At 45.8% G+C, this 15,497-nt stretch overlaps 1 protein-coding gene across 1 annotated transcript; it reads right to left on the bottom strand.

Moving 5' to 3' along the window:
- Window positions 1–2,592: 2,592 nt before the first annotated feature.
- LOC103723509 (NPL4-like protein) lies at window positions 2,593–9,448 on the bottom strand. The gene is made up of 2 exons (XM_008814439.6): window positions 8,356–9,448; window positions 2,593–2,942 (listed from the first exon to the last, which is right to left on the bottom strand). The coding sequence occupies exons 1-2, from the start codon at window positions 9,334–9,336 to the stop codon at window positions 2,688–2,690; spliced, it is 1,236 nt and encodes a 411-aa protein (XP_008812661.5). The 5' UTR covers window positions 9,337–9,448; the 3' UTR covers window positions 2,593–2,687.
- Between the last annotated feature and the right edge of the window lie 6,049 nt (window positions 9,449–15,497).

The raw sequence follows: 15,497 nt of genomic DNA, 5'->3' as shown, positions 1-15,497 counted from the left end.
GCGTTTAAATCCAAACTTAAATACCGAACTTATAATTCTTACTATTCAGAAAAATCATTAACTATAAATTTATAATCAATTTAAAATACTAAAATTCTTCTACAAAATCACCAAGCTTGCTAGTACAAACTCCAAGCCTAGACCAACCTTCGTCCCTGCTAATCCAATTTGCCGGGAAAGAGAAAAATAAAAAGAGGTATACGAGTGATACAGCTCAGTAAGTAAATCTTTTACTATCTTATCGGATCAAGCATACGTTTTCTATGTCAGTACATCTTTTTAAAAAAAGAACAGATATTTCAAAATAAAGCATTTCATAGCACAGTATATAAAAAACAAGTCATAAAGCTAATCATACATGCTTAAATCATTCATATTTCATAAACATAGTTCCCGATGTATAACATAAATAAAATCATAAATCATTTCTTATTGTTCAAATTACTTCTCTCAAACTAAATGCTAAAGTCACTATTATACCCGTGATAGGGCCGTAATCGACAAACAACCACTATTATTATTCATTGGTAGAATCGTATGCCAACTACTATTATCCACTGCCAGGGTCGTATACCAATTACTATTATCCGCTAGCAGGGTCGCATGCTAACTACTATTACCACCTGGAAAGGTCGTATGCCAACTACTATTATCCGCTGGCAAGATCGTATAAAACTGAATGGCGATCTACCCCACTTTCAAGGGCCATATATAGCCATCAAAGGACCTTTTTGCCATAGTCATTTAGATAATTTTTCTTAAGTCATATTTCTTGAATCATACATAAATAAAACTAAATAACTTTATAGAGTTCATAGCTCATAATTAAGCATTTGACAGTAGAATAATCATGAAATTATTGTTTTCATAACAAACATATAATTTTATAAATATGGAGTTCATATTTCACAAATAGTACTTAGCAATAAAACAATCATGGATCCATTAATTTACAATAAATCATGAGTTCATAATATTGTATGCTTGATCCTTAGTTTTAAGAAAACATGATCTCATCAATATTTAACACTATTTTCATATTTTCATAATACTAAAAATAAGTGGAAATTCGAAAATCAATAAGAAGCATAAGATTTACTTACAAGTTTGAAATTAGTAAGGAGTACAAAGCTTACTTATAAGTTCGAAAATTAGTAAGGACTAGAAGACTTACTTACCTCTTTTGTCTTAGACCGTCAAACTTCACTAGGCAATTCCGTTAATCCTATTAAAAACATTAAAAGCAGATCAATTTAAAATAAATAAGAAATGAGATGGTTGATCAGATGACAGTGTTCGGCGGTTCCAGATGGGTCATGCCTGAGTGATTCGATCAATAAATCATAAGGTATGGACTCGATCAGAGTCTCGATTAATCAACATAGTTCATCAATGGGAGTTTTAGGAACATTCAACAAGGCCGAAGATGATCGGTTCAGCAGGCAGCCCGGACACTAGAGTGGATCAGGACCCTTTATAAGGGTCAAGTTGGATTCGTAGATCAGGTTAACATGACCTGATACTGGGTTGCTTGGACATTCTAGAGAGAGAAAGTAGAGAGAAGAGAGAGAGACCGTGGAGAGAGGAGAGAGAAAGTGGAGAGAGGGGAGTAGAGAGAAGAGAGAGGAAATAAGAGGGAGAATGAGAGAAACAGCTCTCTTTCTCTCTCTCCTCTTCTTCTTCTTCTTTTCTTCTTTCTTCTTCCTCTCTTCTTTCTTTATTCTTCCTCGACAAAACAGAAGAGAGAGAGGACGGGTGGTGGTTGTGGTCGTATGGTCCGACGAGGTGGCAACCGGAGGCAGTGGAGGGCAGTGTTGGGCAGGCGGTGGCCGGCCAGTCGAAACCAACCCAAAATAGGACCGAACAGGTGAAGTTTTGGGCTCGATTGTCCTCAGATTCCCAACCCGTTCGCCTGCGGCTGGGGTCTAGCTCCGGCTCGAGGCCGATGCAAGAAAGGGCTAAGGTTCGTCGCCAAAATAGGGAAAATAAAATATAGTCCTCTTTTAGTTGATTTTCGATCAATTCGCCAACTAACAGTCACGACTGTCGAGTCGTAGGAAGAAGAAGAAGAAAAGGGAAAGATAGGCAGAGCGTTACCTTGGCTCCAGCGGTATCCGGCGGCCTTTTTTCGGCAACAAATCAAGGAAGAGGCTTGGAATTCGGCGCTGATTCCCGGTGATTCTGGTGGTGGAAATCCAAGAAGAAGGAAAGTTAAATAGGTGAAGTTTCCGAGACCTAGGTAAACTCGGATTACTCTGAGAGTCCTCAATTTCAGCCGGATTTGAAGAAGGAAGAAGACTGCGATCGGAGTATTCTTCTTCTCTACTGCATTCGTGCCATGGTATGGTGACCTGGGCCTGGCCTCCTCGGGCCGGCCCACAAGCCCAGGGCAAGTGCGGACTGATCAATGGAATGGGCCCTCAGACTGAGGGCTTCTTGAAGCCGTTCCATGGATAGTTCGTTCGTTCGAGCAATTAAAAGGATCTAAAGACCCAAGTGGATCAAATAAGCAGATCTTTAGATTTGCAACGGCTGGCGCAGCACAGCCACATGAGAATTCCCATATCACAATTGAGTAAATACTTGAGGATATTGATCTAATAATTGCAAAAGGATAATTATATGATTATAATTCCAAAAAGGAAGAACTAGTATTGACATTCTGAAAACAGGATTAACTTGACATCTCAAGTGGAAGCAGCCAGGGATTCGATAAGAAGCTGGTAGCCTTCAGGGACTGTTGCTTGCCTCTGTACACACTCAGCCAGTGCTGGAACATCAGCGTTAACATCTAAAAACCTGGAAAGGAGAAGCAGCAGGTGAAAATCGGAGATTCGTTTCACAAATGGGAGGTGCTTTGTCCTATCCATATGGTTCTTCAGAGACCTCAGCGTGACAGTAGTAATTCGGTTCTGTATAGGAAAACTTGATGACAGTAATCCCTGCATATCAAGATTGTATGTAGAAGTTAGTGGTTTTGTGGTAAAGACATAATTAATGAGCAATATCTGGTACAACTTAAAAAAATTAGTTGCAGTAACAATTGGATGAATAAACCAGAACATCCCTGGTTCTAGCCCTCAGATACTTTCAGGCATCTGTTTTTTCTTTTTTTTTTTGAAAGAAAAAAAGAAGTTGGAGTGCTCCACTATTACTTGCATTTTACACTATCGATTTACTTAAGCATTACCATGATTTGCGAAGATCGATGTAATTAAGCAACAAAGATTACCAGAGTAGTGCAAATGACACAGCATTTTATAAATATTAGCTCCAGAAAACAGAAGAAAGTTCATAGTTAATTTCTGTTCCATAAAAGAACAGCCCACTGCCACCAAAGGAGCAATGTTTGAAGCTGTCTATAAAGATGACTGGTGCTATTTGATGACAGGTTTAGGAAAATATACATCTTATGGAAGAATGACTGTAAGGATCTTATATCTCTGAATCAAAAAAAGGTTGCACAAATTAAGAAGGCAAAAGAAATGCATGATCGGGAGGAATGCACGCAAAATGAGATACTGGTCAATTTGGTGATGAAGAGAAATAAAAGCGATCGCATATGTGTTGAGGATGTTTTAGAAATTTCTGATAAGGTTTAGAACAATGCAGATATGCTTTTGCAGGTATCATATGATAGTAGACTATGGGCTGCAAAGAACCAGTCAAGGTAGTTTGAGAAAGGCCAAGAAAGTTTATAAAATGGTGTAAAGACCTTGATGCTGTCTTCTTGTTCCTTTTCAGAAAACGTTGACCACTATATCTGGCTACAACATATGGATGCCCTCTCATGCTAGCTGACAAGTTTTTCCCCACCTTTCTACCATCATATGATCTCATTTTCACAAAGGAATCTGATAGAAAGTTTAAATTGAACTGTCGCCCATTCTATCACTACCACTACTAATATCTATGAACTCTCACATCATCTCATAACTCTCTGAATCTTAAATACCAAATTGTATTTTGAAAAATAATAAAAACATGAAGGTAGTACAAAAGCTAGCTCCCTACATATTCAACAGGAGTCAATGAAAGTTATCACCTAAAAGCCTAGCTGGTTCCACGTAGATGCTTTGGCATCCCAAGTGTATAGACAATTGCTGCTTTAATGGGTCATGAGTAAGGCAGCAAAGATAGTGCATAAGTTGGTGCCTAAATGCTGGGGTGCTCAGGCTGCAGTTTTGACTCTGGCCCACTACCTAAGCACAACCCAGTTATTCTATTTTATTTTTTTTTAAAAAAAAAGTTACAATGAGAACCATCAAACTTTATTTTGCCACATGGGCACCTACAACTGCCAGGCTCTAAAGAGAAACTTCATAAAATGTAGAAAGAAGTTGGGAGTGCATATTTCAATTGGTTTACATAACTATTGATTCTCTCCAAATAATATTTTTAGGTACAATATATTTTTGGTAGTATTGATATTTGGATCCTCTCCATTTTGGGCTAGAAAATACAGTGAAGAGGACACCGAGGTTGATGGTTGTGCAGATGAGACAAGGAGTGACAGCAGCAATCCTCAAGCTTGGAGGAGGCCATGCACATCGAAAAGCCTCACCATCCTTGTTTGGCCAATGCCACTCATCTTCTCTCCCTCGCACACCAACACACGCAAAGCACTTAGGAAGGTTGCTAATCCCGTTCACCTTTGGCCTTCCAAAGAATAGGGGTTGAGTCATATGTAACTCAATTACATACAGCTTGAGATACATGTAGTTTGAGTTGCAGTGTAAGAGCTCCAAAGAGCCCTTTATGTCCATATGAAACACAGATATGAACCAAATATATAATGGTCCAGAATAGCAACTTGGCAGGTATACAATGATATTATCCATGATTCTAGATCCTAACTACGGTTAAACTATTTTTCCCAAATTACAAATTGTTTTGAAAAAAAAAATACACATGTTTCGATTATACAACTAATCCTGAAGCCTATAGATTTTTGCTACTATATAATGAACTTTTGCTTTTATACCATGTGTTGCTTATTTTTCTAGCTATTTTCCTTAAACTTACAGTTCTTCAGCCATTTATATTATCTTAATCAATGAAACCATACAGTACAAAACAAAATAACAGAAACAATTTGACCTAGGGCAGAGAGAAAATACCACTAAGGGCTTGTTTGGATAATTCGGTAGGATTGAGCTGAATTTCCTGCTGGATTCATGGATTGGGTAGCCCATTTGAGCATGGCCCTATCAACCAAATAGCCCCGAACCCAAACTATGTGAGAAGAAAAAAAGAACCTCCATGAGTCCTTTTTTCTTCCTACAGACCAACAGGCCTGGATTTGGACATGGTCTTAGAAGGTGTGGAATATGCAGGCCAACAGGCTCTATTCCTGCAGGAATATCCAAACAAGACCCTAAATAGAAAATCTGAACTCAATTTATATAAATAGGTGAGATATTCAAAAGTGATGATAAACAGTTGATAATGTTAATACCTTGTCATAGTCCAATAAAAAGTAAAGGCAGATCTTAGGCAGCAAATTGCCACCCAAATAGAATTCAAAAGAAGACCGATAATTAACAGGACTAAAAATTTCAAGTTTATAGCTATATATGTGCCTTGGAGTCACATGTTCCAGAGGCAAATAGCAAGAAGGCAAATTGCTCAATCTCCCTACCATAGAAATTCCCCAACTAGAACTATCAAAAGTACACAGGAAATATTTCAAGGAATTAGAACCCGTGCAAATCTACATCAAATTGGATCCTCAAATTAATTGAGTTATATCCTTTGGACATCAAAGTCTGCTGCATTAGAATCAGTGCCTCCCACCACCACAAACAAGGCAACAACACCAACAACAACACCAACCAAACAAACAGAAAAAAATGAAGCAGAGTTAAAATTGAGATCTCTAAAGTATCTCACCAATATATAATCATGCAAGGCCAAGACACAAAACAGTGGCGGATATGCTCATCAAGCATGCAGCAATTACAACAAATTACCAAAATCAAGATAAGCAGAAGTCAGCAAAATAGTACAAGTTGGTCAAACAAAACAACTAGAACTGAAATGATATTAAAGAGGTAGTTGATGTTTTCAAATCTTATAACTAAATAATATCAGAACTTATATTTGATTTAAAAAATACAGTTTGAAGTTCAGCCAAGAAGATTGTGAGCTGTTCAAACTTTCTTAGTGACCGGACACCAATCTAACACCAATCCTCTCCGTTTTTCATCCAAGCTTGGGACAAGAACTATAAGTGATCACGAAGACCCTCATTATACAATTGGTGAATAAGGACTCGCACAGACAACTATTTAGGACATGGCTTGATGGTCATCGCTATGCTAATCAAGATAATAACAAAAATAAGGGCATGACATTTTTGGATAATCAAAAAAAAACTTTTATTTTCTGAAAAGAATTAACTAGATTGGTCTCTAGGCAATAGAAACCTAGTAGTCAAGCATCTTAATCCATAAATAATATTAAATTTGTATCTTCAAGAATGTGTGAGATACATCAAGTGACAAAATACAACTCAAAAATGAGACAGTATGACTTCACGGCCACGTCCCTATGAATCAGGCCAACGTTGCAAATGCGCTTTGGCAGTTGCTTGCTGAGATCTGCTTTATTTACTAGCCTGACAGCCTAAGCAGCCAACCAAGTGCCAAGAGTTCAGTAGCAACTAATTTATTTATTTTACCAATTTCATAACTTATGTTTCAATAAAGATATACTTGGTGACAATGATTATATTAGTTTATTTCATAAGAATTTGCTCATATAACATCAATATAATTACAAAAACAATTATGGGCAGCAATAATATGAGTTTATGAATCTTCAATCTTGCTAAAGTTGCATCTAGCAACCAGTATGCGGAAAAAACATACGAGCATCACATAGCAAAATATCCTTCACATCCAAATCCAATTAAATCCATCACACAAAGAATTTCTACATTTTCCTCAGGAAAAATATAGATTTAATTAGTCAGATCACATAGTTGACTCACTTAGATATATGAGGTAACTTCTTAAGTTGCATGCAATATGCATGTGGATGACTTAACAACATAAGGCACAACTTGGGCACTAACAAGATGTAAGGTACAAAAAGTGGCCACCTAGGTGCCTACTGGGCTGAAAAGAAATTATGCACTAAGCTCCTAGGTGATAGAGCAGCCTGAGCACTTCGGTGGATCTGCACTAGTGCTTACGCTGCTTCCCTTGACAAAGCAGGGTATTATACCACTATATAAGTAAAACACCATTTCAACTTATTGCAACTACTTCTGGATTGCTATCTAAAAAGATATCCTGCAAGGAGAATTGCTCTATCTCTCTCTCGTATGCGCGCACGCAATAGTTTTCTGCATATTTGATAGGTTAAGGAAACCTCTGGTTTACCAATGGCAGAGTAGGTTCATGCAAATTTGCAGTACTTGAAGATGCAAGATACAAAAGATATGTTAAAACCATATCATCCTAAGACTAGTCTACCAAATATTCTATTAGTATTCACTCTGAAGCATCTTATTGGGCTCTTAAGCAAAGCCCCAGTGAAGACACACCACCAAGAAGATTGGTGTTGCACTAATCAAGCGAATGGAAATAAACCACTAGAACAAAGAACTTTTGGGGAGAAAAAAGTTATTAAATAATTCAAAATGATACTTGCATTTAATGCTTCAAATTTTTACAATTGATTTAAGTTAAATGACTTAAACATACCAATTGCAAACATCAAAGAGCAAAATAGCACAATGCCATAACACATTTACTAACATGCTACAATGAGCAACTATTAATAGAAGTACATAATTATATATTGATAAGCATAAAAACTGAATTTGGCACTGTATAGTGTATATGATGCATAAAACCTTGATTGTAGTAATCAAATGTGAGACAAAGGAAAAACATGTCCGGATCCATCATGGTAATCATAATCTAGAAAGGTAAAGGGTAGTGATTCCTAAAACTGTTATCACCGCAATCTAAAATGATATGACCCATTCATGAAGAAGAAGAAAAAGAAGAAGAATCCATGCAGCAGATGCATTCATTCCGACTCAAAGGTTATGAATCATATAATTTCAAATTTAACATCAAAATCTCTCCAAATTTATAGAGATTTAAATGACCATTAAATTATACTGAAGAATGATCTCTTTATGTCTCAAGATCATGTAATTCAAGCAAGTGGCATCCAAAGCAATTGTTTACACTTTATAACCTACATGGCCACATGTGAACTTTTACCATGGTCAATAATAAAATTCTTTTTAAAAAAATTAATCACGAATTCAAATTCCATCCTATAATGACATATTCAAATTAGCAAAAAAGGGTAACGACACAGAGCCCCACTGACCTGGTGATCGGAGATCTTGACAGGCACCAAGAAGAAGTCATTGTCCACCTCCCTCACATCCTTCACCCCAACAACCACATCCTTCTTCATCCTCGACAACCTCGGATCATCATCCTCGCCGAACTCCGTCACAAACCACCCCTCTTTGAACAGCCGGAGGCACGTGTCGCTCAACTGGAACGCCTCGAAGTGCACGTCGGCGGCCCCATCCTCTGCCACCTCCAGCTTGACCACGGCGGTGACCCACTCGGGGATCGCCCCCTCGGCCTGGATCTCGGCGGCTTGCAGCACCTCCCGGCCGGACATCGTGTACTCCCCAGTGCCGCGCTTCCGGCCGACGGCCTGCGTGAAAACGAAGCCAACGCGTCGCATACCAAGGCCAGCGGCGATTGCCTCCACATGGGCCTCCTCATCGGGATCCCGGAGGAGGGCGAGGGTCTCCTCCGTCCCCTGCTGGGGGGGCTCGTAGATGAAGTCGACGGCGACGGCGCCTCCATCGGCGACGCGGCCGTAGAGGAAGCCGCCGCGCTTGACGGCGAATGCGAGGGTCTCGGCGACGTAGAGCTGGAAGGCATGGGCGGCGTCGCGGTCGAAGGAGGCGGAGGTGCAGTGGGGGGCTTCTTGCCGTGAGACACGGATCTGGCGGGCGATGAGATCGTCCACCGTCATCTTGCGGCCGAAGGAGCCAGCGGGAGTGAGAGGGGGAGCCGGGGGGGCGGAGGAGCGGGCGAAGCCGGCGTAGGAGAGGTAGACGACGGAGCCGTGAGAGAGGCCAAGGGAGGAGAGGGAGGCGGAGGGGTCGGAGAGGAAGGGGGCGGGGGAGGAGAGGAGGAGCTCGGGATTGAGGGAGAGGGTCTGGGCGGCGGCGGGGACGCCGAGCTGGGACTCGATTAGGGAGTGGAGGGCGGCAACGGTGGCGGCGCCGCCGTCGGGGACGTTGACGCGCTCCAGGCCGTCGCGGCTTCGGACGCGGATGATCATCTTCTCCCTCGATCGATCGAAATCGTAGGAGAAATAGATGAGCGCGCGTGAGAGAGAGAGAGACAGAGGGAGGGACGAGTCGTGGGAGGTAAAAGTTGAGAATGTAAGCCGAAGTCTCTTATCTTAAGGCCGGTTTTGGGAGCTTCAAGACAAAGGCTGCAAATGGGTCGGGTCACGGGTTGATCCGGGATCCGACCCAAATTTTAGGACCCACGGATCCGGATCGAGTTCAAAAATTGAATCTGAATCATTTTCTGGATTGGGTCTGGAACTCGATTAGAGAGTGGAGGGCGGCAACGGTGGCGGCGCCGCCGTCGGGGACGATGACGCGCTCCAGGCCGTCGCGGCTTCGGACGCGGATGATCATCTTCTCCCTCGATCGATCGAAATCGTAGGAGAAATAGATGTGCGCGCGTGAGAGAGAGAGAGAGACAGAGAGAGGGATGAGTCGTGGGAGGTAAAAGTTGAGAATGTAAGCTGAAGTCTCTGGTCTTAAGGCCGGTTTTGGGAGCTTCAAGACAAAGGCTGCAAATGGGTCGGATCAACTCGTGACCCGACCCGACCCGAATTTTAGGACCCGCGGATCCGGGTCGGGTCCAAAAATTGGACCTGAATCATTTTCTGGGTTGGGTCTGGAACTGGATTAGGGAGTGTAGGGCGGCAACGGTGGCGGCGCCGCCGTCGGGGACGGTGACGCGCTCCAGGCCGGCGTCCCCGCCGCCGCCCAGACCCTCTCCCTCAATCCCGAGCTCCTCCTCTCCTCCCCCGCCCCCTTCCTCTCCGACCCCTCCGCCTCCCTCTCCTCCCTTGGCCTCTCCCACGGCTCCATCGTCTACCTCTCCTACGCCGGCTTCGCCCGCTCCTCCGCCCCTCCGGCTCCCCCTCTCACTCCCGCTGGCTCCTTCGGCCGCAAGATGACGGTGGACGATCTCATCGCCCGCCAGATCCGTGTCTCACGCCAAGAAGCCCCCCACTGCACCTCCGCCTCCTTCGACCGCGACGCCGCCCATGCCTTCCAGCTCTACGTCGCCGAGACCCTTGCATTCGCCGTCAAGCGCGGCGGCTTCCTCTACGGCCTCGTCGCCGACGGAGGCGTCGTCGCCGTTGACTTCATCTACGAGCCCCCCCAGCAGGGGATGGAGGAGAGCCTCGCCCTCCTCCAGGATCCCGATGAGAAGGTCCATGTGGAGGCAATCGCCGCGGCCTTGGTATGCGACGCGTTGGCTTCGTTTCACGCAGGCCGTCGGCGGGAAGCGCGGATGATCATCTTCTCCCTCGATCGATCGAAATCGTAGGAGAAATAGATGTGCGCGCGTGAGAGAGAGAGACACAGAGAGGGACAAGTCGTGGGAGGTAAAAGTAGAGAATGTAAGCCGAAGTCTCTGGTCTTAAGGTCGGTTTTGGGTGCTTCAAGACTTGAACCGTGGGAAAGAGATTACGTTGATAAGTGGGCGTAGTGCTTTGTGCTGGGATCGGTTTTTGTTTACTTCTTAATTAATTCATGTAGTGGGGGAAATCAGGAAAATAGAAGGGACCTGGTTTCTGGGAGTGCCGTGTATTTTTAGTGTAGGCTAGGGTTTTATTTTGGTAAATAACGCTTTTAGGGGAAAGGACGGGAGAAGGGTTTGAAATTGGATGGGAGAAGGCTTTTGAGCCTCATTTTGAGTTTGATATGATTCGGATTCCTCATCTAAATGTAAAAGATTTTTCTATAAGCTTGTAAGTGGCTATATCAATAATTGAATATGTAGTTGGATATTAGATGGTTATTAGATATTGTCGTAGATGTACTTTAAAATGATGATATTTTATAATTTAAAATTGTAATTTATTTTTGAAGAGTTTGAATTGCGTTCGATTCATTATTGAATCGGAAAAGTTTAATCCACATCAGCTAGTATTTGTGTGTCACTGAAATATAGATGATTAATTGAGGTCGAGATAATGCATATTCTCCTTATCCATTTACAACAATCACTAGCAATTCCATAATCAATGGATTGTCATTGATTTGAAACTCATTTCTCTAGTTCAAATATAGTTGAGGGCTTGAACTTATTTTAGGACCATGTGAAATTACATGTTCTATATAAATTCATAAAATCTAAAAACCCATGAAAATTTGATTTTTTTTTCTACCAATAGAATTTCTCAAGTCCATGATTTTCTTCTCCAGATATCTCATAACTTTTTATTTTGTTTCTTTCTTGATTCTACCAATACCTCCCATGAATAAAATTTCAACTTTTACAAATTTAAAATTTTGAAAAAAAATAGAATCATGATTTTTGAAAATCAAATCTCCAAACACTGCCTAGATGCTTTATGTGTTGTTTTATGATTGTTTTAATTTTCTTTCCCAAATTATGAGAATAGTAAACATATGGTTTTAATTCTACAACGATAATAAGGTTGCTCAGTGAACTAATACTACTAAGATAGGAACATTTAGTTTGAAAATATCATTATCTGGTTTAAGTGGAATAAAAGGAATAGCTTATGATATAAAAGGAGAGAAATTGGAATAAGCATATTGTTTCTATCAAAACACTGTGTGTAGGATAAATATGATTTCACTACTCATGTAATGAACATCATTACTATTTGCAATAGAAGAATTTATTTTATATATACTTGCATCTAAAATAAGTTGAGAGTGGAACAATTTATTACAACATTTACATAATTATTATATTTGTTGCTAGTGGTCCAAACCGAGAACGATTGGCACAGCGGTGTGAACGGGATTCCGTCTGAGTTGCCTTGGTTGGTGTTGATTGCGCTCCACCTTCCACCGGGAAACCTGCAAGCAAGCCTCGCACCACCACTGGGGTAGTGGGGGCCCTCCGACGATCAAGTCAGAGGAGATTGGAGGAGAAGGAGAGATAATAGTAGCAAGTAGGAGAATGCTCTGGAAGTTCTTGCTTACCCCCCCTTCTTCCCCCAGCCGCATATATACCAGGCTGGGGGGTCTTTCAGGGGGGTTCGTCATCGTGGGGCACGATGGAGCTGCCACTGACACGGCCGTTACAGGGCGTCGTGGGGCAGCGCTGGGTACGGACATGACAGGGCGTAGTGGAGCTCCGCCTTGTACGGTCGTTACAGGGGATCGTGGAGCAGCGCCAGATACAACCGTTGCAGGGAGTAGTGGAGCAGGAGGCTGCGGCGTGCCTCTGGGGAATAGCCTGTCGTTGTCGAGAGATGTCCGACTCGGGGTCGGGCTGCGGAGACGAAGATGTCCGACTCGGGGTCGGATTGCTGGATCAAGGGGCTGCCGATTCGGGGTCGGGCTGCGGAGCCGAAGATGTCCGACTCGGGATCGGATTGCTGGATCAAGGGGCAGCCGACTCGGGGTCGGGCTGCGGAGCCGAAGATGTCCGACTCGGGGTCGGATTGCTGGATCAAGGGGCTGCCGTAGTCTTCCTGGGCGCGCGTGCCGGTCACGTGGGGCATGGTGGCTAAGTTCCCCCGTAACAGTAGCCCCCCACTTCCGAGCCTGGAACCAGAAGGGGAACGGGTGAAGGGAGTGATGCTTCGTGATTGCCGCCATCCCTCGGAGAGGCGCGCGCGCTTCGAGCTCCCCGCCTTCTTTATGGCGTATGGCGGTTGTTGCTGACCTGGCAGTCTGAGGATTTCGGCGGACATCCTTCCTTAATGGCGTCGATTCGCCTTTGGGGCGCGAGCGACCCTTCGGCAGCCAGGCGTCCTCTGGCGTCACCGTGGCGTCACCCACCTTTCCGCCTATTTAACCGGGGGCCCTCCTCCGTCCGCCTTTCTCTTTACAGACATCTCCAAGTTTCTCCTTTGCACTGCCGTCATTGCCGTCGGACTGTTCGCTTGCTCCTCCTTTGACGCTCTCGGAGCCGTTCTTCCTTTTCTTCCGGTGAGTTGCCCCATTCTTCAATTTAAGGCTCTCCATACTTTCTCCTTTTGTATTAGGGTACTCCAGTCGTTCCGGTCCTTTCCCCCTTCTTGACCCCGTCCTGACCGTAGATTCACTGGCCATTAGGGATGGGCGAAGTGAGAGCAGACCGCATTAAGTCGGAGCTGGTCGCTGAAGACCTAGATAGGTTCGTGGCTCGATACCACCTTCCCGAGGCCTGCAATGTTACGCTCCCGGGGCCTGAGGAGAGGATGTCCCATCCTCCTCCAGGGAAGGTCGCCATCAATGAGGGCATTCTTCAGGCCGGGTTTCGCTTTCCCCCCTCGGACTTAGTCGTTCAGGTGCTTCGGGGTTTAAGAGTGGCGCCGACGCAACTGGTGCCGAACTCATGGCGCGCCCTGACGGCCTTTCAGGTTCTCTGCCGCATGCACGAGGTTCCCGCCACCCTGAATGTCTTTTGGGAATGCTACGGCCTGAGCGGCCACCCCCAGGACAAAGGGTGGTGGTGCTTTGCGGCGCGGCGAGGGTGCGGCCTCGTCAAGGAGGCTCCTACCTCCATTCACGGCTGGAAGGGGCGCTTCTTTTTCGTTGACGCAGATCCCTCTTGGGGAATCAGGGCTACCTGGAAGACGCCGATGAAGTCCCCGATTGGCCTATCGAGGTTGTCGAGGGAGGAATCCGATGGCGTCGCCGTCTTGAAGGGGTTGGTTGCCGAGGGCCGGCTCCCCCCGGTGGCTCGCCTTATTTCCGAGGATACCTTGGTGAACGTCGGTCTGAGCTCGGTCCCCGCTGACCGTGAGCCCGCCACCATTTCTTTTTTAGCTCTTTTCTCCTATTTCGTTTCTTCTTTCCTTCAGTTTCTCAGCCTCCGACCATCTCGTCCTTTTTGCAGAGATCGACGACATCATGCGGTCGGACAAGGCAACGGCTGTCGGTAGGACGTCCCTACTGGAAGCGGTCCGGAGGAAGAAACGAGCTCCTCCGAGCGGGGCCCCTCCGGCGAAGAAGTCCCGCCGGCAGGCGACTCCGACGCCGACAGACGGGTCCGGACCCACCGATCAGGGGGACGCCGCGGGCGCGGACCGGCAGTTGACGCTATATCAGCCCTCCGATGCCGAGACTACCGTTTCTCCGGAGGCATCACCCGGGCGCGCCCGAGATGGACGGGTCGGACGTGATCGGTCCCCAGCCCAGCCTTCGACTCGGTCGGCTCCGGATGATACGAGGAGGGACGCGCCGAGGCCCCGGCCGAGCGGGACCCTGTCAATTCCAGGGGCGGTCCCCGCCCCGAGCATGGTCAGCATGACTCTTCCCCAAGCGATGGGTAAGGGTAAGGCTGCAGAACCACCGTCCGACTTCGGAGAGAAGTCGGGGTCGGCCTTCACTTTCGCCGGCGCCCGAAACCTCATCGAGACGGTGCTGCTGGAGAAGGACCGCAGGCGGGTCCGGGAGATGAGGGTCCCTGACGTTGGGGCTGCCAGCTGCGTCTGTCTCATATCGGTGAGTGTTCTTTTGGTCGCTTTCATCATTTATAGGCTCTGTTGATCCCCGCCTGACGCCCTCGTTTTTCCTATCTCTTAGCTCGCCCAGTACATGATCCGCCTGGAGGAGTGCTACGAGGAACAGGCGAGGCTTCTGGCGAGGGCCGAGAGCCAACTGAAGGCAGTAGAGGAGGAAGGTCAGGCTGCGAGGACGACCAGGGACCTCGAGATGAGGCTCCAGGTGGCCGAAGAGCGGGCACTCGGCTTCGTCACCCTCGAGAAGCAACTGTTGGAGGCTCAGGAGCAACTCAAGGTTGCCTCGGGTCTCGAGGGCGAGATCAAGAAGGCGGAGGAGCGGGCCGAGAAGCAGTCCCGGAAGGCTGCCGACTACCGGGAGAGGTGGGAGAAGGCCCAGCGGTCAGCCGACAACGCCCGCAACCGAACCCGGTCTCTTGAAGCCAAGCTGGGCGAATTGGAGTCGGCCTTGGAGAAGTTCCGCGCGAGCGACCAGGAGCTTCATTCGCGCCTGGAGGAGGCTGAGGCTGCTCGCATTGCTGCCGAGGCGAAGCACAAGGAGGCTCAGGCTGATCTACTGAGGGTCTCCTCCGAGGCGGACGACCGGATTGTGGCGAAGGTCTTGGAGGCGAAAGCTCAGATTATGGAGCGGGCAGAGGCGGCGCTGGCCGAGAAGAGTGCGGAAATCGGGCGTCAGGCGGTACAGGCTTATCGTCAGTCCGCCGAGTTCACCCGTGATATGTCGGAGGCGGTACAGGCCTATCGTCAGTCTGACGAGTTCG

Source organism: Phoenix dactylifera, chromosome 2 (genome assembly GCF_051530095.1).
Source record: "Phoenix dactylifera cultivar Ajwa chromosome 2, Ajwa_hap1_PhDact_Kaust_v1.1, whole genome shotgun sequence".
Classification (NCBI taxonomy): Eukaryota; Viridiplantae; Streptophyta; class Magnoliopsida; order Arecales; family Arecaceae; genus Phoenix; species Phoenix dactylifera.
Note: the sequence above shows the minus strand (reverse complement) of the source record. Positions and strands in the feature narration are given on the sequence as shown.